We start from the raw sequence: 26,847 nt of genomic DNA, 5'->3' as shown, positions 1-26,847 counted from the left end.
CATGTGAGTGTCAGAAAAATGGATATTCTGAGGTTGTGAGATAATAACTGCCATATGGGCAAAAGGAAAATGGATTGACTTGGCTTCTAACCCTAATGATGTTGTTTTGTTTCCCAGCATGCCATGTTCACAGCAATTCATAAGCATTACACCCTGGAGGACTGGAAGCTGTTTGCCACAGATCACCCAGAATGCCTAGAGGTATGATCACATCATGATTATTAATCATTTGACTCATGTCAAGGTGTATGTATATAATATTGGAAAGAAAAAAACACCTGGTTTTTCAAGGATATTTAGATTAGAAAGAAAGAAGCATGCTATTTTAAATGTTGTATGTAATATTTTTATACAGAAAACTGACTCAGGTGGAGTGTCCTGTACAATTCTAAGGATTTGGACTAGATGATTTCTGGCTTCTCAATTCTGAGATTCAGTGATTCAGTTCTATGATGCTATCTTCCTATCTCTAAGAGGTTCTCCAATGGTAGATTCAATTAAGTGGTTAGACAGTGCTGCCTTCTGGGAGAGTGAAGACCTAAAAATAGAAGAAACCAGATTGATTTTTAAAAGGGATGGGGGAGAAAGGAAGACAGGTATATGCATTGTCTAGGCAACTGACAGGATTCCAACTAAGGAAAAAATTGTAGTGGTCACTAAAATGGGAATATAAAGAAATTAAGAGAGAATTAGAAAAGAGAGGAAAAAACAACTTGCTATAAGGAGGAAGTGAAGCATAGTGGAAAGAGCATTGCTTCTAAAATCAGAGAATCTAGATTCAAATCCTGATTTTGTCATAGCTACATGTATGAGCATGAGGGAGTTATTTTGCTTTGTTGGGTTTCATTTTTATCAACTATACAATAAGGGGATTGGGATTTCTTCCAGTTTTAAATCTATTACTATAATTGATCCTATGAATATTTACTGTTCTAAGGAATGAGATCCAAAGATAGACTCTGTCATCAAAAGAGGAACAACTTTCAGGTGTCTTCTGATCTTATATGGAATCACCAGTGAAGTGTTCAAAGAATTATTTTTAAAAATAAATTAAAGTGAGTAATGTAGAGTTTTGTGAGAGAGAAAACTCCTTGCTTTTTTTCTTAATATTTCTACTTTGAGAACTAGTATGTTTTAGCAGAAAGAACACTGAACTTTGGTAGTATTGTAGGTAGAATTCTGGTCCTGTAATGAATTCAGATCTGACCTCAGACACTTACCACCTTTATGACCCTGTGCAAGTCACTTAGCCCTCTGTACCTCATTTTTCTCATCTGCAAAAATGAACTACAGAAGAAAATGGCAAACCACTCTAGTATCTTTGCCTAGAAAATCCCAAATGGGATCGTGAAGAGTTGGACACAACTGAACAACAGCAACAAAATTTGTAATAACACCTGTACTATCTGCTTCCCAAGGTAATTGTGAGGTTTGTCAATATTAAAGTGCTAGCTGGAAAGTAAAAATGACTTGACTAGACAAAGAGAAGAGCAATTAATATGTGGAGGTATTAGAATAGAAACAATGGGGATAAAAGTCATCTTAGGGAATCCAGTCATGAACAATAAATAGGATAAACTTGAGTTTCTTACAGGAAATGTCTTTGCTTTCCTTTGAACCATTAATGATTTTGAATGGGAGGAGTAGGGAATATGACCCCTATTTCTAGCCTGAAACTCCAAAGTGAATCCAATCTTAGTATAACTGAACATAAAAGCAACAAGTACTAGTCAAACCTTACAACCTAGAAAAAACAAGCATGGTGGAAAAGAAAGAAAGACAAGGGCAACTCTGCTTCTTTTTTCTTTGTTCCTAAGGACTTTTTTCAGAGGAGTGATGCTAACATAGATCACATTACAGATGCTCTCCATAGCATTAATAAAGGTCAATTTGTGCCTGCCAGGTTCTATCACTTCACTCTGATTGCTGCTGTTGAGGCCACGTGTAGTTCTTTGTTACTTGAGCTGGTACATTAATTATGCCTGGATTCTGATTAATGAGAAGATAGTTCTCCAGGATAAAAGATTTCTATGACTCCAGCTAAGTAACTGAGCAGCTGATATTTTATTTTCAGTTTAATACTTGCAAGTGAATGATGTCTATTTCCCCTTTCTCCCCCTTTGTCTTACAATCTTTTAAGGAAATTGCTGATGCATGATCAATGATTTTTCCCCCAAACTCCATTTCTGTAATGCAGTTTTGAACAGCATTTTATTAATCAAAACCTCAACTTTCATTATAAGTTCTGAAAAATTTGATTTATTTTCCCTGACTAGAGTCTAATTAGAAACCGAGCATTTAAAAAGCTCATAAATACTGAGGAGGAATAGTAAACCCAACTCAGAGAATCTCAGAGTTACAAAAGACCTAGAAAAACCTGGACCTTTCTAAGAATCCCTTTGATGACATATTAAAGAAGTGGTCATCCAACTTTTTCTTGAATTGAAGACCTCTTCTGAAAGAGAATTTACTATCTTTCCAAGACTGCCCAGTCTATTGGATATCACTCATTGTTAGTGAGTCTTTTGTTGTTATTCATTTTCAGTCATGTTCAACTCTTCATGGCCCCATTTAGGGCTTTTTTGGCAGAGATACAGGAGTGGTCTGCCTTCTCTCTGTAACTCAGTTTATGAATGAGGAAACTGAGACCAACAGAGTTAAGTGACTTGCCCAGGGTTAGATAACTTGGAAGAGTCTGAAGCCAGACCACAGATTCTTCCTGACTCCAGTCTTGAAGTATACTGTATCTACTTTGCAACCTAGCTGCCCTAGTCTTTCCTTACCTTGTAATTAAATCTTTCTCTCACTTCCAACCCTTATTCTAGCTTCTCTTTTGAGGCCAACAGGAGAAGTCTGTCTAAACCCACTTGCACATGGATGGATATAAGGGTTGGATTTGTGATTTAATTGGTGCAGGGAACTCATAGATGAAGACACTTTCCTCCCTTAGGAATGCAGGTTGGCATCTTTGTTGCCTCTTACAGCTTGAGAGTTGCCTACAACTGAAATGGAAAAACTGAAATAGAAATGGGAACCATTAAATTCTATATAAGGAGCCCTGTGGAGCCAATATTGACTTAGAAAACCAAACATTTACATTATCTATGTTCCATTGTATTTTTATTGATTTTGTTAAATATTTCCCACTTATATTTTAATCTGGGAAGAATGTTTGATACATCTAATCAGAGGAAGGACTTGAAAATAGACATTTCTGATTTCAAATTCAGTTTTTTATGGACATCATGCTGCCGCCACATGATATTCTTTTTTATATAAATATTTTATTTGTTTTCCAATTACATATAATGGTAGTTTCTACCAATCATTTTTTGCAAGGTTTTGAATTTTGCAATTTTTTCTCCCTCCCTCCCTTTCCTCCTCACCTCTCCCCAACAGAAGGCAATCTGATAATTTTTACCTTTACTTTCATAATATGCATAGATCAAAATTGGATGTGTTGAGAGAAGAAACAGATCCAAAAGGAAGAAAGAAAACATTAGAGATAGCTAAATTACATAACACCCAAGACAACTTTTAAAAATTGAAGATTTTTAATCTTTGTTTAAATTCCACAGTTCCTTCTCTGGATACAGACGATATTCCTCCATCTCAGACCCCCCTAAAATTGTCCCTGATTATTGCACTGATGGAGTAAGTCCATCAAGGTTGATCATCATCCCATATTATTCCATATGACATTCTTTCAAATGCTTAAAGATGGTTATCAGGTCTCCCCAAATTCTCCTCTCCAGACTAAACATCCTCAATTACTACATCAATTATTATTTGATTTACAGGCCATTGACCATTCTGGTCATCTTTTCTAAATACTCTTCAACTTATTAGTGTTATTTGTAAAATGTAACTCCCAGAACAGAACAAAATATGTTCCACATATCCTGGCAGGAGAGAATTCAACAAGTGCATGTGTCCAAGTGGTCTGTAATACACTTTGATGCCCATATAGCTCTTTTGCTATCTCACTGATATTACTCAATGTTCCTCTGATACCTGGAGGGCCCCCATGAGTCTATCTTTACAATACTCAGAATTCTTCTGTAACTCCTCAATCTCATTCCCCACCCTTTTATGTTTTTAACTCTTGTGTTTTATTTGAATAAGGTATACTGTATCCTCTTCCAACACCATAGTCCAATAATGGATCCTGTTCCATCAAATCTCAGTGAAATATATGAGATAAAATTTGTTTCCTTACTGTAAAATTTATGGGTAGCTGGACAATGAAACAGATAAAGCATTAGGCCTGGAGTCAGAACTGAGTTCAAGTCCAGTCTTAGACATTTTCTAGCTGTGAGACCCTGGGCAAGCCCCTCGAATGCAAATGTTTCCTCAAATGCAAAATGGAAATAATAACACCTACCTTCCAGGATTGTTGTGATGATTAAATGAAGTAATAGCTGCAAAGCATTTAGCATAATGTGCGGCACATAGTAGATACAATATAAATGCTATACATGCTATTTTATATTATCATTATTCTATATTATAATTTATATTTATATATATCATTATGATATATTTATATTAATTACATACTTATAATATTTATATTATTTTAAATCATCAATATCATTATTATCACTTTCCCCTATGCTTATCACCATGCTTATATTTGATGCTATGAGCCAGACTGCTATAATTTTTCTTAGATTTGTCTCTTAGGAATTTGAGGGGTGCATCTACTGCTATTTTTCTCCCTGCTACCTTCTTTGGTTAATAACTAGGCAGAGATGAACTCCCTTTATCTCTCTTCCTTTTCAGTTTTTAAAACCCATTTGATTAGATTTACAAGATACTAGGCATATACATTTGATTCAATTTGGAAAACTCTAATAATTTCCACCAGACAGGCAAATGAATGGGTGGCAGAATTTTAAGTGGCAGGCAGTTATATGTAGGCTCAAGACTTGAATCCTGGCTTCTGTGAGTCTTTCTGGGCAATTCATTTAATCTATATGATCCTTAGTTTCTTTATCTATAAAATGGGATGAATTATTCTGTGTCACCTACATCAGAGGATTATGGTAAGGGTCAGTTAAGATAAGGTATATAAAAAGGTTGGGTTTTGTTTTTTACTTTTTAAAATTTTATTTTTAATTTATGAAAAAGCATTTCCATTACATAGTAAAATAAAAGTTGATTGTATATGAAACTGCAACTCTATTATGCCCAATTTGCTCTTCCTTTCAAATATAATAAAATTATATAAATTTCTTTTTCTTCCTTTTCCTCCCTAGAGATGGCTATGAAAAAATAAAAATAATAAAATTATGATGGATAATGAATTATGACTATGACTATTCTTCTACAAAAAAATAATATAGATTGGGTTTAAAAAGGAAGTAGATTCATACCAGTTCTTAGATAACAAGACCAGACAGGGAGGAGTGTGATTTCAATGAGATGAAAAACCTTTTACCTACCTGTCTTTATTGGAGATAAAGTTTAAAACGATGCTAAATGGAGAATCCCTTCCTTAGAACTACATTAAGGTAGAAATGAGAAGAACTTTTCTTAAGAGCAGGTGGAGGGGAGGGAGAATAGAAAGAAGTGGCCAAAGTCACTAAATTCTAGGAAGAAAGGGATTGGAGTGGTTAGTCAGTAAGCATTCAGGGCTAGTCACTATGCTGAACCCTGGTCACACAAAGAGAGGAAAAAAATTGTTTAATCTCAAATATATATTTTAATGGAAGAAACACTATATAAACAACTATGTAAATTCAAGAAAAATGTAGTATAAATGCAAACTCAGAAGACAGGAACTAGCTATGGGGGGGGGGAATGGGGAAAAGAGCTCAAGTAGAAGGTAAGAGGAAAGAGACCATTCTAACCAGTCAAAAGATACAGTCAAGAGGATGGAGGATTGTGTGTGTGGAACATGTCAGTGTCCCTGAATATGGAGTGTAGAATACACAGGAGGGGAGAAGTCTAAGAAGAGTGGAAAGGTAGATAAAGATCAGGTGGTATATAAGTCAAATAGGTCAAACTGAGGATATTATACTTGATCCCAGAGGTGATTGGGGGGCATTGGAACCTATTGAGTATGAAGATGACATAGTCAGTCCCGTGATTAAGGGAGATTATTTTTGGTAGCTGAGTGGAGGACGAATTGGAGTGGGAAAGAGACGTGAGGAAGGGAAATCAATGAGAAGACTTCTATACTAGTCCAGGAGACAATGATGAGGGCCTGAACCAAGTTGCCAAGCAGAGAAGTGTAGAAGTTCTAGAAACAAACTTTCTCACAGAGATTGTAAACTTTTTTTTTTTTTAGTTTTTGCAAGGCACTGGGGGTTAAGTGCCCAAGGCCACACAGGTAATTATTAAGTGTCGGAGGTCGGATTTGAACTCAGGTACTCCTGATTCCAGGGTGTTCTATCCACTTCGCCACCTAGCTGCCCTGATTGTAAACATTTAATAGGGCCCAGGTGTGTGTGTTTGTGTGTGTGTGTGTGTGTGCGCGCGTGTGCATACAACCTGTTTGTCTTCAGCACCCCACTTCAGCAGAGCTTGGAATGATGTAAAATCATAAAATCATAGATTTAGAGCTAGATGTTTTTTCTCAAATAAATTAATTAAATAATTAAGCAAATAATCAATAAATTAATGTTATTAGTTAATTAAATGAAGAATAAAGTAAATAAGATGCTACAGAAATAAATGAATAACCTCTAACAATTGAATTGAGGTAAAAAAAAAAAAACAGACTTAGAACTAGAAACTTACCTTGGAAGAAAACGAAGCACATAAAAACAGGATCTGGGGGATCTTTAGGACTTTATCTACTACATTCTCTAGCTTCTTACATGGGGTACAGATGAGCATAGAGACTTAAGAAGTAGGAAGCTCTATGAAGTTTTACAAGCTTATATTTCTATAATACTTCTGACAGTACAACACTGGAGAAAATGAATCTCAAAAATGACCGGTGATTTGTCTCAGAGTTGAGACTTCAAGTTAAGCTTTTTGATCTCAGGACCTAAACATTCTTATTGGTACAAAGCTGAGATGATTATTGAGATGATTTTTATGATGCTACTCTGGAAAGAACAATTGCTCTAGAGTCAGGGACCTGGAGTCAAGTCTCACTTCTGATACTCTACTGAACAAGTCATCTAAACTCCTTTAGTCTCAGTTTCCTTAACTATAGGATAAGGGATTGGACTAGATGGCCTTTGAGACCTTTTTGAACTCTATATCTATGATTTCTGTTAATACTTCTTGAACTACATTTTTACCATTAGAGCTGTATAAGGAAAAGAATTGCTTTGTTTTTGGATTCTCAGCATTAAGCATATTTGTTTTGTTTAGTCATTTCAATCGTGTCTGACTCTGTGTCCCCATTTGGACTTTTTTTGACAAAAATACCGGAGTGATTTGCCATTCCTCCAGGCTTATTTTATAGTTGAGGAAACCCAAACTAGCAAGGTTAAGTGACTTGCCCAAAGACTCACAGTAAGTGTCTGAGGTTGGATTTGAATTCAGTTCTTCCTGACTCCATACCCAAAGTTCTATCTGCTCTATCACTCAGCTACCCTCTTATCATATTTACTATGTGCCATTTACTTGGTGTGTAGTAGGTGCTTGTTAGTTGATTGGTTGGTTGATTTTTGACAGTGTATGGATTGATTAAGGAAATAAGGGAAGAGGAGAAGAAAAAGAAGCTTCCAGAATAACCAACAACTTATTGATTTCTGGAAAGATCCAAGGCTATATGGAAAATTAACAATGGAAAGTAAACTCAGTCTTGCTGAGTTAGATTTAATGACCTTGTCAACTTCATTTTCAATGAGTTTTACACTGAAATCTGTTACCTCAAAACTGGTCACTCCTGATTGGTGAGGAATGTATCTCAGTACATTGTTGGTGAGTAGGTTGCAGTTGAGACTATATTTTCTTGAGCATTGCCATTCATGTATGTTTTTTTTTCCATTTATCCAGCATGTAGCTGTGAGCTCAGGCAGTGGGCAGAATGACCTGGACAGGATGAGCAGTATCCTGGAGGCTGTGCCACAGATTAAGTACATTTGTCTGGATGTGGCCAATGGGTATTCTGAACACTTTGTGGAATTTGTGAAGCTTGTCCGAGCCAAATTCCCAGAGCATACCATTATGGTAAGTATGACAGAAAACATCGCTATTGGTGGAGAAGGAAAAGAGAGAGGGAAGCTGGGAAAGAATAAGGGAAAGAGAGCACATCAGTACCTCATAAAAAGAGAATGATTAGGAAAAATACAAATAATTTCTATGGAAAATCTCATCATTCTGTTGTGTTCATTACCAAATTAAAGTTTATTAGAAAAGTTCAGCAACTCTTAAAAACAGTATTATTTCTTCTCTTTGTTAAATATTGTCAAATACATTGAATCAAGTCATACCATCCCCCAGCATCTGTCACTGTGTCTCCAAAGATTTTGAATTAATTTTGTGCAAAACACCTGTAATTTTATCAGGATGAGTATTACTTTATTGATACAAATTGCAAACTTCTTTTACCTTAGTATACAACTCATGATTTTGATAATAGTTATTCTTTATTGGCTAATCCTCTGGTGAGAAACCTCAATGAGCTTAGATGGACTAGTCCTTAAGGGTTAAACATCCCCATTTGTCAATGGTCTCATCATATTTGAACCCTTTCCAGACTAATAGGCTCACAGATTTGGAATTAGTAAAACCCTTAGGGGCAATTGAGTCCAAACCCAACTTTCTACAAATAAAAATGAAGAAAAGAAAGATGAAGTGATTTGTCCAGGTTCACATAATAAGTAAATGTCTAGGATGAGATTTGAATCCAAATCTTCTTGACTCCAAATTCAATGCTACATCTGCTGCCTAATACTATCTTTCAGGTGGGTGGACCTTCAAGATCACATGATCAGATAATGATAGCTAATATTTATATACCTTTTGAAGGTTTGTAAAATAATTTAATATAAATATTTAAAATTCATAATACTCTGCAATGTGAGTGCTATTATTATCAACCCCATTTTACAGATGAGGAAACTGAGGCTGAGAGGTTATATAACTTGTTCTGTCTCTATGATAGGGTCTTTGAAAACCTAAGGCTGTCTCTCCACTGAAAATGATAAATTTTTGGTCTTACCATTGTCTCCCTGATTTAGATAAATTGTTGTCCCTAGAAAGCAATTATCTTTAGCTAGGTGTCTGGGATACTCCGGATGACTTGCCCGAGGTCATGCAGTCCACAGTCACACAGTCAGATATAGGAATTGAATCCAGGTCTTCCTGATTCTGAGGTTATCTCTCTCTCTCTCTCTACTATAGTATGCTACCTGTCTTATCCTATTCTAAAGGCATATAACACAAGTAACATTTTAAAATAATTAGAATCACCAACATGAGTCACAGGGTTTCAGTTTTGATATATATATATATATCTGTCCTAGAAATCTTCAAACTTTTTTGCTCATAAAATAGCATTATTCCTTTTTGGGAAGAATCTTGGCATAAGAGGGAAGGCTCAATTAGAAATGTAGATTTTACATAATTAGGAAAGATTGGAGCATGCAACTGGAAGTTCCATATCATTCCTGGGACACTTAGTAGAAATCTGGTGTGTGATGGATGAAATACCCTTTGAGAACCACTGTTCCATCTCAACCAGCACAAGCAATAATAATGATGCTGATAACAATAATAATAATAATAATAACTAGCATTATCTCATACCTACTATGGGCTGGGTGCTTTATAAAAAATCTCATTTTATCTACACAACAACGCTTGAAAGAATATACTGTTGTTATCTCCATCTAACAAATGAAGAAACAGAAAGGTTAAGTTATGCTCCCAGCAGTAGGAGTCTGAGGCATGATTTGAACTCAGGTCTTCCTGACTCCAGACCCAGTCCTTTATGCACTTGCATCAGTTCTCTACTTCTGAATACATTTCCAAGTAAACAAATTTCTTTCTTTTGATCAATTACTGTTTTTTTTGTTTGTTTGTTTTTTATTTAGTTCAAGCCTATAGGACAAAAGCATAGTTGTAGCCAATAATTGGTTGCATCAAATGACTTTGACCCCACATTCTGGAAAGAAGGAAGAAGTTTGGGGCTCCTACCAGAAAGATAAGGTGAACTAGTCATCTATTTTCCACATTTTTCTGAGGAGAGAGGGACAGGGAAAGGGAAAGAGAAATTAGGAAGAAATTAAGGATTTGGTAAGAAGCAACTATTTTCCAAAAGCAAGATTTTAGTTTATATCTATAATCTCTCTCCCCTTTCATTTTTTTAAAAAATAATTTGGTTGCTGCTTTGTATGACTGTGGACATTTTTTCTTAGGCACTGTTCTACCTCTTTCCTTCCTCTAAACTTTCTCCTACCCCAGTCCCATGCCACTCCTCCTTTATAACTAAGTATAACATTTAAGCAAAATCATGGGCATTGCAAGCAGACTATCTTTATACTTATTAATGTTTCTTTCTTCTCAATTAATATAACTATTATGGATCAGTGATACAGGTGCAACTTTATTAAATATCTTTATTGAACTTCATAAAACCTCTGCTTCTGCCTACACCAACCCTGGTGAATCAAGGAGCCTTAACTTTTTGTGTGTCCTGGTCCCCTTTGTCTATGTGGAGAAATCTGTGGCCCTCTTCTTAGAATAATATTTTTGCCTACATTCATAATTGAAGAAATTGCTAAATTTCACTTGGAGGTTGATGAAAATAAAGATATATTTTTCCCCATCCAAGTTCACAGACCCCCCCCCCCCAATTTGTCTCTGGAAAACTATGAATCCATGGACCTCTGGTGAGAAATTCTTTCCTGGATAATAAATTGTATAGATAATCAATAATAAACAGGGTCTTGTTACTCTTTATATCACTTTTGGTATCTAGTATAGTGAATTGCATATAATAACATTTAATAAATGTCTTTTGAATACACGATTAGAGTAATTATTCCCTCTTCTTTTCTAGATATCAGGCACTTTCATAACTCCTTAAGTCTGAGATGTTCCAAGTAATTCTTGGGATATAGATCTAAAATTTTAATTCACATATTTTAGATAAGCACATCCTGTAACATTGCTGAATACCCATTTGCTGCATTTGCTTAATTTATGTGATTATATTTTGAAGTTAGATATTTGAAGAATTGTTAAACTAAGGTTGTTTCAGGACTAAATTATCATTTGGGTACAAGATTACTTTACTTATATTTTTTGAATTAATTTCTTTATATATGTTGCCCTAGTGCCAAAATCCATTAGTATAGACTCCTCACTGGTGTAGATCAATATCCCACGCAGGTTTGAGAAGGTGGAGGTGGAGTTCGAAAGAGCGGTAGAGAATCCCATGTCATTAATGGACTTTGGGTTACACAAACACACACATAGACTATATCTAAATATATATTTAAATATTTATATATCTATGCAAATCTCTATCTCTATCTATCAATCTATCTATATCTGGATATTCATCATATCATAGTATCATTTCTTAGGAAGTGGAAGGCAGCTTAGAGTTCATTGAATCCAAACTTCAGATAAGGAGATGAGACAAATACAAGTAAGGTGACTTACCCAAGGTCACATAACTAGAAAGTAATTAGACAGTAATTATCTAGGATTTAAGCCCAGGTTTCCATGCCTCCCTCCAAGTCCAACAATTATATCATGTTAAGTTGTATTGATGCCTTTGGTTTTTCATTCCCATTGTTCTTGGGATGAACCCCTTTCCTACCACTTCTGATATGAATCATCATCTGCAACAAAGGAAAATAATTAAGCAGAAACTTCCCAAACATTGATCTGCTGATATAAATTCCTTTTTCTTCCAATAGTACTCATATTTCTCCAAAGAAGAGAGAAATATTTTTATTATCTGTTTTCTAAGAACATCATTCATTTGTAGTTGTCTTTAATTGAGCTTAAAGTGATTTTTCTTTTATATTGTTGATATATATATATATATATATATATACATATATGTAGTTGTAATTTCTGCTTATATCAATTTGGATTGTTTCATACAAATTTTCCCAACTTATTTTTGAATTCCTTATATTAGTTATTTCTTACTATATAAGAATATTCTTGTATAATTTTATACTATTAATAATATGCCACTTTTTATTCAGCAAATCCTCAATTGATAAGCTTCTACTTTGTTTCCAGGACAAAAGTGGTACATTTTACACCTCACAGTGACATTTATTTATTTATAAATAGTTCTATTATCCATATCTAAGAGGTAATATGTACCATGTTGTAATTTTCTTCTATTTTCCTTTATTGCTATGTTGTTTATTCATTTTAAGTTTATCTTGGAAATTATTTAAAATATTGATTTATGCCCAATTTCAGTCTGATTGCTTTCTAGTTTTTCCAACAATTTTTTTTTACCAAATAATGATTTGTTATTCCAAAAGCTTTAATCCTTATATTTGTCAACCACAAAGTACTTCAATCAATTTCCATCTGGTAATTTCCCTTTCTATTTCTTAACTAGTACTAGATGATTTTGGTAATTACTATCTTATAATATAGTTTACATTTATTACATTTTACATTTTTTATGAATTTCTTTGGTATTTTTGAACTTTTGTTCTTCCAAACTAATTAATTTTGTTATTGATTTTCTGGTATGTAGAATAAATTTTTTTGGCAATTTAATTGGGATGGCATTAATAAATAGAGTAGGCAAATTGTCATTTTTATTATATTGGTTCTGCCTACTCATGAACAATTAATGTTTTTCTAATAATTTAAATCTGCAAAGTGTTTTTAATAATTTTCTTCATATAGTTCCCGGGTTTGTTTTGGTAGGTATACTCCAAGTTATTTTATACTGTCTACAATTCTTTTACTGTCTCTTTTTGCAGGGCTTTGATGGTAATATATATAGAAATGCTGATGATTTTTTTTATATCCTACTACTTTACTGAAATTATTATTTCCATTAACTTTTTAGTTGAATCATTAAGATTTTCCAGATATATCATATGATTTAGGATTTTCCGTCATATCATCTGTAAAAAGGTGATAATTTTATCACTTCATTGACCATTCTGATTCCTTCAACTTCTTTTTTTCTGCCCATTGTTATTGCTAGCATTTCTAATATAATATTGGATAGCATGATGCCAAGGGGCATCCTTGTTTCACTCCTGATCTTATTAGGAAGACTTCTAGATCATCCTCATTGAAAGTAATGCTTTATTAATGGTTTTGCATAGAAGCTTCTTATTATTTTAAGAAAAAAATTCCTTTATAAATATGCTTTCAAGTGTTTTTAATGGGAATGAGTATTTTATCAAAAGATTTTTTTACATCTATTGATAGTGTTATATTATTTTTGTTATTGATATAATCAATTATGTTAATAATTTTCCTTATGATAAATCATCCCTGAATTCTGGGTATAAATTCTATTTGGTCATAATGTATAATCTTTGTTAAATGACTTGCCCAAGATTATATAGCTAGGAAGTGTCCAAGGCTGGATTTAAACTTGGGTCCTCTTCAATTCAGGGCCAGTGCTCTACGCACTGCACCATCGAACTGCCCTCACATCCAGAGCTCTCTCCACTAGTCCTGATTCATATTTGGCCACTGGATATCATTTTTATCACAAGACCTTGGTAATTATATAGAATTATTATATTAATGAGTCATTTGCTGTTGATCATCATATAATGTTGCTATTTTCCTGTATATAATATTCCCCTAGCTCTGTTCATTTCATTTTGCATCAAGGCTTCCTAGGTTTTTTCAAAAGCATCCCTGTTCAACATTTCTTATAGCACAATAGTATTCCATCACAATCTTTTGCTAAAACTTGTTTAACTGTTCTCCAGTTGATGGGAATACCCTCATTTTCCACTTCTTTGGCACCACAAAAAAAGCCGATATATTTTTGTACACATAGGTTCTTTTCCTTTTTCTTTAATCACTTTGAGTTATAGACAATAGTAGTGATATTACTGAATCAAGGAGTATACACAGTTTTATAGCTCTTTGGCCATGGTTCTAAATTGTTTTTCAGAATGATTGGATCAGTTCACAACTTCACCAACTTTGCAATTAGTGTCCCTTTTTTTCATATCCTCTTTAACACATGTAATTTTATGTTTTTATCATATTAATCAATCTGATAGGTGTGAGGTGGTAACAGAGTTGTGTTGATATATATTTCTCTAATCAATAATGTTTTAGAATATTTTTAAAGTGTATTTTTTAAAGTTATGAAATAAAACTAACATTTCTACATGAAACTGCAAATTCAAGGTATATGACTTCTTATTTCTTTTAAATACACAACAAAGTTATCATGTGAATTTCCTTTTCCCCAATTCTTCATTTTTTCCATCCCAGAATGAGAGCCAGAGATGACTCCCATTAGATACAAGAGTGTATATATATATATATATATATATATATATATATATATATATATTTGTATGTATGTATAATATATACATATATATATATATGTAAAGTTTTCCTATTCATATTTCTATTTATCACTTCTTTCTCTGTGTACAGATGGTATCTTTCTTCAAATGTCCATTTTAGTTAATTAGGGCATTTGTATTAGTCAAGATTACTTGGTTGCCCAGTCATTCTTAAAACAGTATTGCTATTGCTGTTAACAATGTTCTCTTGGTTCTGTTTATTTTGCTCTTCATTATTTCAAAAAAGTTTTTACATATTTTTCCAAGATCATTGAACTAATCATTTTTTATAGCACAGAAGTATTCCATCATAATCATATACCACAACTTGTCATCTCTTCCCCAATTGTTGGGTATCCCTGCAATTTCCAGATTTTTACCACCATAAAGAGAGCTGCTATAAACATTTTAAACCATATGAGTCCCTTTTCTTTAATGATATTTGGAAATAAACTTTGTAGTGGTATTGGGCATAATTCCAAATTTTTCTCCAAAATGATTGGCCCAGTTCACAATCCCACTAACAATGAATTAGTGTCTCAATTTTTTCAGTCCCTCCAATATTTCTCATTTTCACCTTCAGTCATTTTACCAATCTGTTAGGTGTAAAATGATATCTCAAAGTTATTTTAATTTGCATTTCATCTAGTCAAGACTGATTTAGAGCATTTTTCACATGATTATAGATAACTTTTATTTCTTCTTCTGAAAAATGCCCATTCATATTCTCTGACCATTTATCAATTGGGGAATTACTTATAGTTTTATAAAATTTCACTCAATTCTCTATAAAATGAGAAATAAGACATTTATCTGGAAAAAAACCTTGTAAATCTCCTCTCCATTTCCTTCTTTTCTTCTGATCTTGGCTGCATTGGTCTTGTTTGTATAAAACCTTTTAAATTTGATATACTTAAAATTATCCAAGTTATGTCCCATAATGCTCTCTATCTCTTGATTGGTCATAAATTCTTCCCTTATCAATAATGACTAATACAATGTTCCATGCTCCCCTAATTTACCAGTGATATGATCTTTAAAGACTAAATCATAAACCTATATTAACCTTATTTCAGTATTTAATGCAAGATGTTTGTCTATACCTTATGTCAAACTGCTTTCCAGTTTTTCCAGCAATTTTTGTCAAATGGTGATTTCTTGTCCCCAAATCTTGGATATTTGAGTTTGTCAAACTTAAGATTACTATGATCCTATATTACTGTGTTTTGTCTACTAGAGCTATTCCCTGATCCACTACCCTATTTCTTTTTTTTTCCTTTTTGCAAGGCAATGGGGTTAAGTGACTTGCCCAAGGTCAATCAGCTAAGAAATTAGTAAGTGTCTGAGGATGGATTTGAACTGAGATCCTCCTGACTCCAGGACCTGTATTCTATCTACTCCACCACCTAGCTGTCCCATGACTATTTCTTAACCAGTACCACACTGTTTTGATTACTGCTTTGCAATGCAGATTATGACAGCTAGGTGGTATTCTGATTAGAGTGCTGGGCCTGGAGTCAGGAAGACTGATCTTCCTGAATTCAAATCTAGATTCAGACTCTTAGTAGTTGTATAGCCCTAAGCAAGTCATTTAACCCATTTTTTTCTCTGTTTCTTTACTGGGTTTGAGTTCAAGAAGGAAATGACAAACTACTCTAGCTTCTTTGCCAAGAAAATTACAAATGGGGTTACAAATAGTTAGATATGATTAAAAATGTCTAAACAGCAACAAAATACAGTTTGAAATCCAATGCTCCTAAGCCATGTTCACTCACATATTTTTTATTGATTCCTTTGACATTCTTAACCTTTTGTTCTTCCAGATGAATTTTGTTATTTTTTCTAGTTCTAGAAAATATTTTTTGGGTATTTAATTGGTTTATGTCTAGTAAATTTTTAAATAAATCTTTGTTGATTTCTTTGTCTAAAGGAGCACAGGGAAGCTATTTCCTGTGAAGGTCACCCTCGCAAGGAAAGAATCTTTGTCTTTGAGTCAATAAATACTTAAAAAGTTCTATTCATCCTTTGTAGGACACATAGTAGGAGCTCATTTGACATTTATTGAATTACTAGATGGAACAGGAAACATGTTTTCCTTCTCTGACCCTAGGACAGTACATTCATTGCTTATATTCTCCTAAGGCTAGAGGAGGAAAATGGTCTCAGTGATTGCTTTTTAAATCCCTTCATTTATGGGGAAGAAACCATAGAAGACTTGGCTGTCTATCCTGTGTTTCCTTCATATTCCTCTGGTTAGCCAAGGACCTTTCCGGCCAGGCTATTTGGCATCCAATCTGACTCTCATTAAACTGGAAGTATCCTTTTTTCCTTGACTGAGAATTTAGAAAAAGGAGAAAAAATGTTATTTTGAAATGACAGAATGGCAAGTAGAATTAGAGCTTGTTTGCAACAAGTTACACATTGGAAACCAAATGAGTTTAATCATTTTCATTTTCCGGTACAAGCAATTAAAATAACTTCCAGCAAGTTTCTATATCCCTGTTTGCCTTGAACTTTGTAATTGGCCAGAATGTTATTATATATATCAGCCAAGGCAGAAGCAAATATTGGGAGTTTGTTATATCTCTTGGGCTAAAGAAGAAAACATTATAGTATAGTAGATAGTGTACAGTACTTGGAGTTGGGGAGATCTGAGTTCAAATCACACCTTCAATATATTCTAGTTATGTGACTATGGGGCTACTCATAATCTCAACCTCTCGGCTTCAGTTTCCCCACTTATAAAACAGGATAATGTTTTGGAGGGTCTTGGAAGGTCTGCCTTACAGGTTTGTTGTAAAGTTCAGGTGAGATGATGTATGAAAAAGTCTCTTGCAAGCTTTAAAGTGCTATAAAATATTAGCCATTTTCTTTAATTTTCATAAACCCCAGATAAACTGAATTGTGCAAAAGTCCAGAAGCTATTTATGAAAGATCAATATAAATTCATCATTAACAGGAAGAGGGCAGTGTGGTATAAGGGAAAGAATCTGGCATTTGGAGTCCTAGATTGGATTAGATTTTCTTTGAGCTTCCTTCTAATTTCAAATTACAACATTGTAGAAAATGATTATTTTTAAAAATCATCATTTTTTTTCTTTTATAAAGTAATGGATAGGGGGAAGTGAAAAATTACTTGGAGTTTGAGGGGGACAGAAAAGATCCATCCAAGAGCTTTCATTATCAGCACAGGGTTCTTCTGCACATTTCCAAAGTTGGGAACGAAGTTTCATTGATAGCTGCCTTGACCTAGAGTCAGTCTGAGCCACCTATTTCTTTAACTTTGGGAAGCTTGTGCTCCAACCCTAAGAGACAAAGAGCCATAAGAGATGGCAGAAGCAAGAAAGGAGGGTGACTGAAAAAAAAACCAAAGAGAACAGTGCCTTCTTGCCATCATGGGTTTGGCTGAGGGTGACTGAGCTTGAGTGTGGGAAGTAGGGCTCCTGCTATCATAGGGTAACTACTGGCAACAGCCTATCCAGTACCTGTATGATGGCCAGAAATGTGTTTTCATTGCTTTGTTGGTTACTTAGAAATAGAAAGCTAACCCTCCCCTTTGGCTAGCAAGATGTTTATTCCTAAATTATTCCTCTCCTGTTCTAACTTCTCCCTCCCCCTTATCTGCAATACATTAGGAAAAAGAAATACTCCTTCAGCCTCAGTTTTTCACTGTCATTTTCATTTGTCATTCATGCCTCCCATGACTGTTGAGAATGAATTAATGTTTGCAAAGTGTTTGGGAGATGAAGGTGCCTCATGAGTGCTAAGCTATTATGATCATTACAATACAGTGAACAAAAGAGATGCTCAGAAATGCCCTTGGAGCATGTTAGCAGATACAGGTTTTCTCGTGATTGGACAGGGATTGCTGCTACCTGGGCCTGGTCATCTCTAGGATTTGTGCATATGCATGAACATGCACACAAACACACTCACAAACACACACAGAATCAAGCATTCCTTCTTCATTCTCTTAGACTATGCCTATAGTGATGGTGCTTATTAGAAATGGTTTATGAATTCAAGCCTAAATGTTTCTTTGACTTTGGGGCCCATATGAAATCTGGGTTACTTGAAGATACTGGAAGAAGGGAGCAGAAGAGGGCAGGCACTCTAATTTGGAAGGATCATAAGATTTAGATTTAGAGTTGAAAGACATAAGAGACCATCTAAAGACTTGATTCTTATCTAACACCCTTTTTTTACAAATGAGGAAATCAATAAGTAGTCAAGTAGGATGGGTTAATGGAAAGAACACTAAGTTTAGAGTTAATGCAGTCTGTGTTCAAATGTCTTACTACATGTATTACCTTGGACAAGTTGATTAACTTTTGTGGGCTCCAGTTTCCTTCTCTGTAAGACAAGATAGTTGGAGCAGATGACTTTTGATGTCTCTTCAGCTTTAGACCTTTGATTACATTAAGCCTAATGAGATTTTATGACTTGCTTAAGGTCACACAGGTAAAAAATATCAGAAGTAGAATTTGAACCTGGATCCTTGGACTCAAAGGTCAGAGCTCTTTCCATTGTAGTTTACTAACACTAACCAAGTACCAGCTCACCAGGGTTATAGAGGACTCATTGTAGAAAAGGATCTCTAAACACTTGTGATTTACTGGATAAAGTTCTGGGCCTGGAGTCAGGAAGACTCACCCTCCCGAGTTCAAATCTGGCCTGAGACATTTCCTTGCTAAGTGACCTAGTAAGTCACTTAACTCTATTTGTCTCAGTTTCTTCATCTAAAAATGAGCTAGAGAAGGAAATGACAAATTACTCCAGTATCTTTGTCAAGGAAGCCCCAAATGGGGGTCACAAATAGTCAGAAATGAGTAAAACAAGAACAGACATTTTTCATGTAGGCATTGGTGGAATCTGGACATGTGGAAGAGAACTGTAATAAAATTCTTGGATTTTTGTGGTGTCTGTTCCTGAAGGTCAATTCACATGAAACCTAAATTAGTCATGTGCCATAAAAGAAAGAAGTCACCAAGAAAGTCTTTTAGCCAGAGGGCACTGTACCTTGATGGTAACTTGGTAGTAGATGGATAACTATTTTCTGAACTCTCAGGGAGATAGAAAACTCAAAACATTCTCCTATTACAGTCTTTAATCTGCTGTTAATAGTCCCTTTCCTCTACTAGGGGAGGGAATTCCTCACAGCTAGAGGTCCTAGAGGAATCAATAGAAGCAAATGGAAAGAAACACTATTAATATAACATACATTGCTTTTTTGCCATTGGCTAAGGATTGAGGTGGGATGGTGGTTGGTTTTCCCTTGAGGAATTTTTTTTAAGAATTAGGAGGTAGAATGTTATGCCTTCCTCTGTTTTCCTTTGTTCTCCAAACCTTCATATCTCTACTTTTATGTGTCAAAGATCAGTTAACATCAAGAACATAATTGAATTTGGACACTGCATCCCATTCTTAGTGGAAAAAACCCAACCATTGATTGAGCCCTCCCCATCTGCCTATCATATTACAATAAAGGAGGCATTCCCATTTTTTCTTACTTGGACCCAAAGAGTAGATTGAATTTTGACATGATTTCTTCAGTGCCAACTTGTGTCATTTAGAGACCCCAAGGAACATGGAGAAAGTCAATCAAGTGCTTGAGCCTACTGTATGAGACCATGCTGGCAACTCTATATCTGCTTAGGCATATGGGATATTTTCTCAGAGATAAATGTAGCCTTTTTAATCTCCATGCTAATGGAATGTTTCACTCTTTGTTTTACCAGAATCCACTCCTATTGAGGCAGGGCTTTAGACTGTTCACCAACAATATTGTAATACATGGAAATGGTGGGATCTATGAAGAAAATTTTAGTGAGGAAAGGAGGAAAGTGATGTAAATTAATATCTCAATTCAGATGATTTAGATCTAATAGATATAAGCACATCTAATCTTTCTTCAACTTGAGTCCCACATCACCAGCTATCTGTTGGACATCTCCATGTGGATATCCCTTAGATATCTCACACTCAACATGCAAAAAATGAAACTCATTTCCTTTTTCTACTACTCTCTCCACCACCAGTCTTCCATATTTTTTAAAAAAAAAACCTTAATCTTCCAAGTTTTCTGAGTTGTCTTAAGGGCACCACCAATTTTCTTATCACCTAGGTCTGAAACCTCAGAATCCTACTCAATTGCTCATGGTCTATCACCCTACAAAACCAACAAGTTGTCATCTTATCAATTCTACCTTCACAGAATTTCCAGAATCTCTACCTCACACATGGTCACAATCCTAGTTCAAGCCCTTATCACTTCTTTCCTGGATTATTGGCTTCCAGTATTTCCTTCTCCAATCCATGCTCCACACAAAATAACCCTCCTAAAGCATAAATCTAGTTTTATTACTCCTCTCTATTCAAAAACGTTCAATGGTTTTCTCAGTCAAAACATAAACTTCTCAATTTGGCATTTAAAATCCTTCACAGACTATTTCTAGCTTTTCTTTTCAGGATTATAACATACCACTTTTCTTAATGAAATTGATATTCCATCCAAAGTGACTTTCTTGCTGTTCTTGAAACTCTACATTTAATTCCCTGTCTCCAAATCTTAATATTAACTGTCTCCCATTCCTGAAATTTAATTGTCACATATATTACCTCTTATAATGAACCCATGGGAACCTTCTCCAATGGGACCTTTATTAATAACCTTAGTAGTTAACATTCTTCTCATCTTAAGAGGAATGTATGCTTCTTGAGGGCATGGACTACTTTGCAGGACCTTGGACAGTGCCTCAAATTTAGGACTTAGAGAAAGAGAGGACATTTCAACAATATATATCATAACAAAACTGACTGTTTATGTATTGTTGTAATGTCCTTCTCTTCCCTAAGTAGAATGTATGCTTCTTGAGGGCATGGACTATTTTTCAGTACCTTGGACATTGCCTCAGACTTCATGAATATGCAAAATCTTGTTGCATTACATCAGATGTACAAAAAGCTAGATTTTTAAAAAGACATGTACACTAATGGAAATAAGGATGAATGCAAAATTATAGCACAATTCTGTAAGAGTATCTATAGTAATAAGAATCAGAATGAACCTATACTGGGCAGAAAGATAAGGACAAAGTTAAATCCCCAAAATGGGAACTGAATTTTTTTTAACTATGTTGGAGAAAGACACTAAAAGGTTCATATGTCTAAAATTGAAAGTGGTCATTGAATATATTCCCTAATTTTTACAGATGAGAAAACTGAAGCACAAAGAAGTTAAAAGAATTGCACAAGGTCATAATAAGAGGAAAAGCTGCTATTTAAACTGGTTCTCTGATATAAAGTTCAGCAATCTTTCCCCTGTGCATATTTTCATCCTCTCCCCAAAACGAGCTAGGACAACTGCTCAGCATGCCAAATATAATATCCAGTGATGAAGAAGTGGAAGAGACCAATGCTTTATTTTCTTCTTTTTTCCCCAGATAAGGATAATGATCTTAAGTTTGAAAAGAGCAGCACAAAAGGCAGCTAATAGGAAGTTGTTATCTAAGATAAACAGGAAAATAATGAAATTATTTATCTGGCCTTCATAGATTCAAATCACCAGACCCAGCTGAACAGCCTGCCAGGATATATAACAGCAAGCAGATGCATCAGCTTTCATAGTTCATCAGTTATTTATCTGGATGTGAATAGCATTTTCCATAATAAGTCCTATGGAATTGTCTTGGATCATTGTATTGCTGAGAATAGCTAAGTCATTCACAACTGACAATTTTATAATATTGCCATTACTTTGTACAGGGCACATTTCATTTTGCATCAATTCACAAGTCTGCCTAGGTTTTTCTGAGAGCATCCTATTCATCATTCCTTATAGCACTATAGTATTCCATTTTAATCACATACCACAATTTGTTCATCCATTCCCCAATTGATGGTCATCCTCTAAATTTCCAATTCTTTGCCATGAGAAAAGAGCTGCTATAAATATTTTTGTTCTTATAAATTGTTTCCCTTTTTGTTTTGGAATCAGATTTGGAATACAAATTTAGTAATGTCATTTCTAGGTAAAAGGTATGCATGGTTTTATAGCCCTTTGGACATAGTTCCAAATTGTTCTACACAATGGTTAAATCAATTCACAACTCCACTAATAGAGCATTAGTGTCTCATTTTTCCCATATCCCCTTTGATATTTATCATTTTCTTTTTCAGTCTTATTAGCCAATCTAATACATCTGAGGTAGTATTCTAAAATTGTTTTAATTTGAATTTCTCCAGTCAAAAATGAATTAGAACTTTTTTCTCATATGGTTATCGATAGTTTTGATTACTTCATCTGACAACTATTCAATTTTTTGGTAATTGATCAATTGGGGAATGGCTCTTATTTTTTTAAAATTTGATTCATTATCTATGTTTGAGAAATGAGGCCTTTAACAGAGAAATTTGTTTCAAAATTTTTTCAAAGTTATTATTGCTTACTGTTAAACCTGTCATCCTATCCTCCATTTATTCTATTCTTTCTCTCCTTAAACCCTATCCCTTCTCAAAAATATTTTGCTTCTGATCATCTCCTCCCCAATCTACCATCCTTTCCATTACTCTGCTCCTTTTCTTAACCCTTTTCCCTCTTACTTTCCCTATAGGGTAAGAGAGATTTCCTATATCCAACTCAGTGTGTATGTAATTCTGTCTTTGAGCTAATCCTGATGACAGTTAAGTTTACTCACTCCCCTCACTTCCCCCCTATTTTTTCCACTGTAAATCTTTTTCTTGCTTCTTTTATGTGAGATATTTATGCCATTTGAATTCTCCCTCTCCCTTTCTCCCAAAACATTCCTCTCACAGTCCTTAATTTTATATTTTAGATAACATCCTTTAATATCCTCACAATTGTGCCCTCTGTCTATATATATACTCCTTCTAACTGTGTTAATAGTGAGAAAGTTCTTATGCTTTACAGGTATCATTTTCTCATGTAGAAATGTAAACAGTTGAACCTTATTAAGTCCCTTATTATTTTCCTTTCCTGTTTACTTTTTATGCTACTCTGGTGTCTTGAATTTGAAAGTCAAATTTTCTATTCAACTCTCATCTTTTCAACAAGAATGCCTTATTCCTCTATTTAATTGAATGTTGATTTTTTCCCCTGAAGAATTACACTCAATTTTTCTGGATAGGTGATTCTTAAATAGCTAGGTAATCCTAGGTCCTTTTCTCTCCAGAATATCATATTCCAAACCCTCTGATCCTCTAATGTAGAAGTTGATAAATTTTGTGTTATCCTCACTGTGACTCCATGATACTTGGAATTGGTTTTTTTTTTCCTGACTGCTTGCAATATTTTCTCCCTTACCTGAAGCTCTGGAATTTGACTGTAATATTCCTAGGAGTTTTCATTTTGGAATCTCTTTCATTAGACGATCAATGGATTTTTTTTCAATTTGTATTTTATTATTATATCAGGGCAGTTTTTCTTGATAATTTCTTGAAGATGATGTCTGCGCTTTTTTTAATCATAGCTTTTAGGTAGTTCTGAATTTTAAAATTCTCTCTCCTGAATCTAGTTTGCAGATCAGTTGCTTTTTTTCCCAGTGATATATTTCATATTCTTTTATTTTTTCAATCTTTTGGTTTTGTTTTATTTTTCTTGATCTCTCATGAAGTCATTAACTTTCAATTGTTCAATTCTAATTTTTAAGGAGTTATATCAGTGAACTTTTGTACCTCTTTTTCCACTTGACCCATTCTACTTTCAAAGAGTTTTTTCCCCCAGTGAATGTTTGTGCCTCTTTCCAGTTCTTCAGGCATTCTTCTTCTCAGTAACTTTTTATATCTCTTTCCTCATTTGGCTTAGTCTGTTTATTAAGGTATTATTTTCTTCAGTATTTTTTGTGACTCCTTTACCAAGCTATTAACTTGTTTTTCATGATTTTATTCCATCACTCATTTCTTTTTCCAGTTTTTCCTCTTCTTCTCTTATTTGATTTTCAAAATCCTCTTTGAGTTCTTCCATCTACTGATTTTAATTCATATTTTTCTTGGAGACTTTGGATAAAGTTTTTATTTTGTTATTCTCTTAGTGTTTTTATCTTCCTTTTCACCACAATAACCTTCTATGATCACAATTTTTTTTTCTGTAGTTTGCTCATTTTCCCAGCCTACTTTTTGATTTTTTAACAGTTTGTTAAAGTAGGACTTTGTTTACAGGGAAGAGGACACACAGTTCCAAGCTTTAAGGATTTTGTGTAGATATTTTAAGAGATACTTCTAGGGACCTATAAGTTTTCAGTTTTTCCAGTGTGGTATGATCTAAGAAGAGCTGTGTTTGCTACTCTCCTGGTCTGTGCTCTAGTCTGTGAGTGATCTGAAGCACTTTTTTTGTGCCAGTAACTATGAGGAGGGTCCCCACTTTACTGTGACTGCAAATTTTGGTGTGCTAGTGCTTTACCTTTCCTAAGACTGCCACATGGGACTGTTAGCTAGATTTGAGTATAGGCAAAGCAGTTGAGTCGTGCCCCTAGTACTGGCAAAGAGATTTCTACAATTTCCTTGTGATCAGTTGTTTGACCCCCAAAGCCTGCTCTGGGTTTGCTGAGACTGGGTCTTTGCTAGGCTAGATCCATGCTGTTGTGACATGCCCTGGATTGTTCTCCACTAAGCACAACGGACCTTTCCTGCTGATCTTCTAAGTTATCTTTGGTTGAAAAATTATTTCACCTTGTCCTTTTGTGGGTTCTGCTGCTCTAGGAATTATTTTATTGCATTACTTAAAGGTATTCAGAGGAGTTTTGGGGAGATCTCAGATGAGTAGCTGCCTTTTCTCCAGCATCTTGTCTCCACTCTGCCTTATCTTTGTGCAAAACCTTTCAATTTAATAAAATCAAAATGATCTATTTTACATTTTGTAATGCTCTTTGGATTTGTTTTATATTTTGTAACTTTGCTGAGGTTGTTTCAATTAAATTCCATTTGATTCTCTGAAATTCTTTAAATAAATATCATATAATGTGCAAAAGTTATAATTTTATTTTCTCTTTGCTTATTCTCATTCCCTCATTTTCTTTATCTTGTCATATTTCTATAACTAGAATTTCTAGCAAACTGTTAGATTGTGTTGATGATGGTGGACATTCTTGCTTTATTAATTGGAAAGTCCTCTACCTTCTCCATTATATATATATATATATATATATATATATATATATATATATATATATACACACACACACACACACACACACACACACATATATAAAACGCTTGCTCTTTGACTTAGACACTATTTACTATATTAAGGAAAAATTCTTTCATTGTAGATAGCATTCTTATAAAATTTGCTCATGTCATAAAGTTGAAGGAAATAGCTACCATAATGGATAACAGTTAGGACCAAAAACATTTAAGATAAAATTGTCTGGGGTTAGGTATAAAATCTTATATTTGGATTAAAAATAATTTTATGAGTACAAGGAAGCACAAGTATGGCTAGGCAGGACTTTGTCTAAAAAAGATGTTAAGCCATTAGTGGATTAGGAGCTCAATGAGAATCAACAATGTGATATTGCAGCCACTATAACCAATTTGATCTCAGGCTATATAATGAGACGTATGGTGATCAGGGGTGGGGGGTTGATGGTCTCACTATACTCTGCCCTGATCAGACCATAGAGTTCTAGCTTCATCTAAGAAGCCAAAATTTAGAAAAGATATTAATAATCTGAAAGGCATCCAATGGAGAGCAACAAGGATGATGAAGAGCCTCAAAAATCATTCCATATGAGGGTCAGATGAAGGAACTGGCATGTTTAACCTGTTGAAGAGAAGACTTAATGGGGACATGGTAGTTTTTGTCAAGTATTTGAAAGGCTTCTAGCTGTATGAAGGACTGAATTTGTTCTTACCTCAGAGGGAAGATCTAGAAGCCATCTATAGAAGTTGAATAGAGGAATATTTAAGTTTGATATCAAGAAAAGATTTGTAAAAATCAGAACTATCTAAAAGTAGAATTCATTGCCTCAAGATGAAGTGTGTTCTCCTTAACTGGAGTTCTTTAAGTGGAGCTTGGATGATTACTGGTCAGATTTCTTCAGGTATGGGTTCAATCTGATAACCGCTGGGTTCTTTTCCAATGTTTAGATTCTATCATTTTATAGGGAATATTCTCCTCCTTACTTATTCTTATTTCTATCCCCTTGGTGGCAAAACTGACTGAAAAGCTTGCATACTCAATGGTGTATAGCTTTTTGTAAAAATTGTACTATCCTTTTCTTGATCAGTGGAAAGATTGCAAGCCAAGGAATGGTTTTCAAATGCTCTATTCCTATCAGATTTACTCTTGCTTCTGATCAAGAAATCATGATCGTGGATTATGGTTGGGATGACTTTCTGTTAATCAGAAGTGGTAGAATACTTGGCCCCTCTACAC

General features: G+C 34.4%; 1 protein-coding gene across 1 annotated transcript in view; it reads left to right on the top strand.

Moving 5' to 3' along the window:
- GMPR (guanosine monophosphate reductase) overlaps positions 1–26,847 on the top strand; it is an 80,366-nt gene that overhangs the window by 12,035 nt on the left and 41,484 nt on the right. Inside the window, exons 3-4 of the mRNA XM_074207319.1 lie at positions 118–201; positions 7,963–8,136. Of these exons, the coding sequence (XP_074063420.1) occupies positions 118–201; positions 7,963–8,136 (258 nt within the window). The remainder of the gene's footprint in view (positions 1–117; positions 202–7,962; positions 8,137–26,847) is intronic.

This window comes from Macrotis lagotis, chromosome X (genome assembly GCF_037893015.1).
Source record: "Macrotis lagotis isolate mMagLag1 chromosome X, bilby.v1.9.chrom.fasta, whole genome shotgun sequence".
Taxonomy (NCBI): Eukaryota; Metazoa; Chordata; class Mammalia; order Peramelemorphia; family Peramelidae; genus Macrotis; species Macrotis lagotis.
Note: the sequence above shows the minus strand (reverse complement) of the source record. Positions and strands in the feature narration are given on the sequence as shown.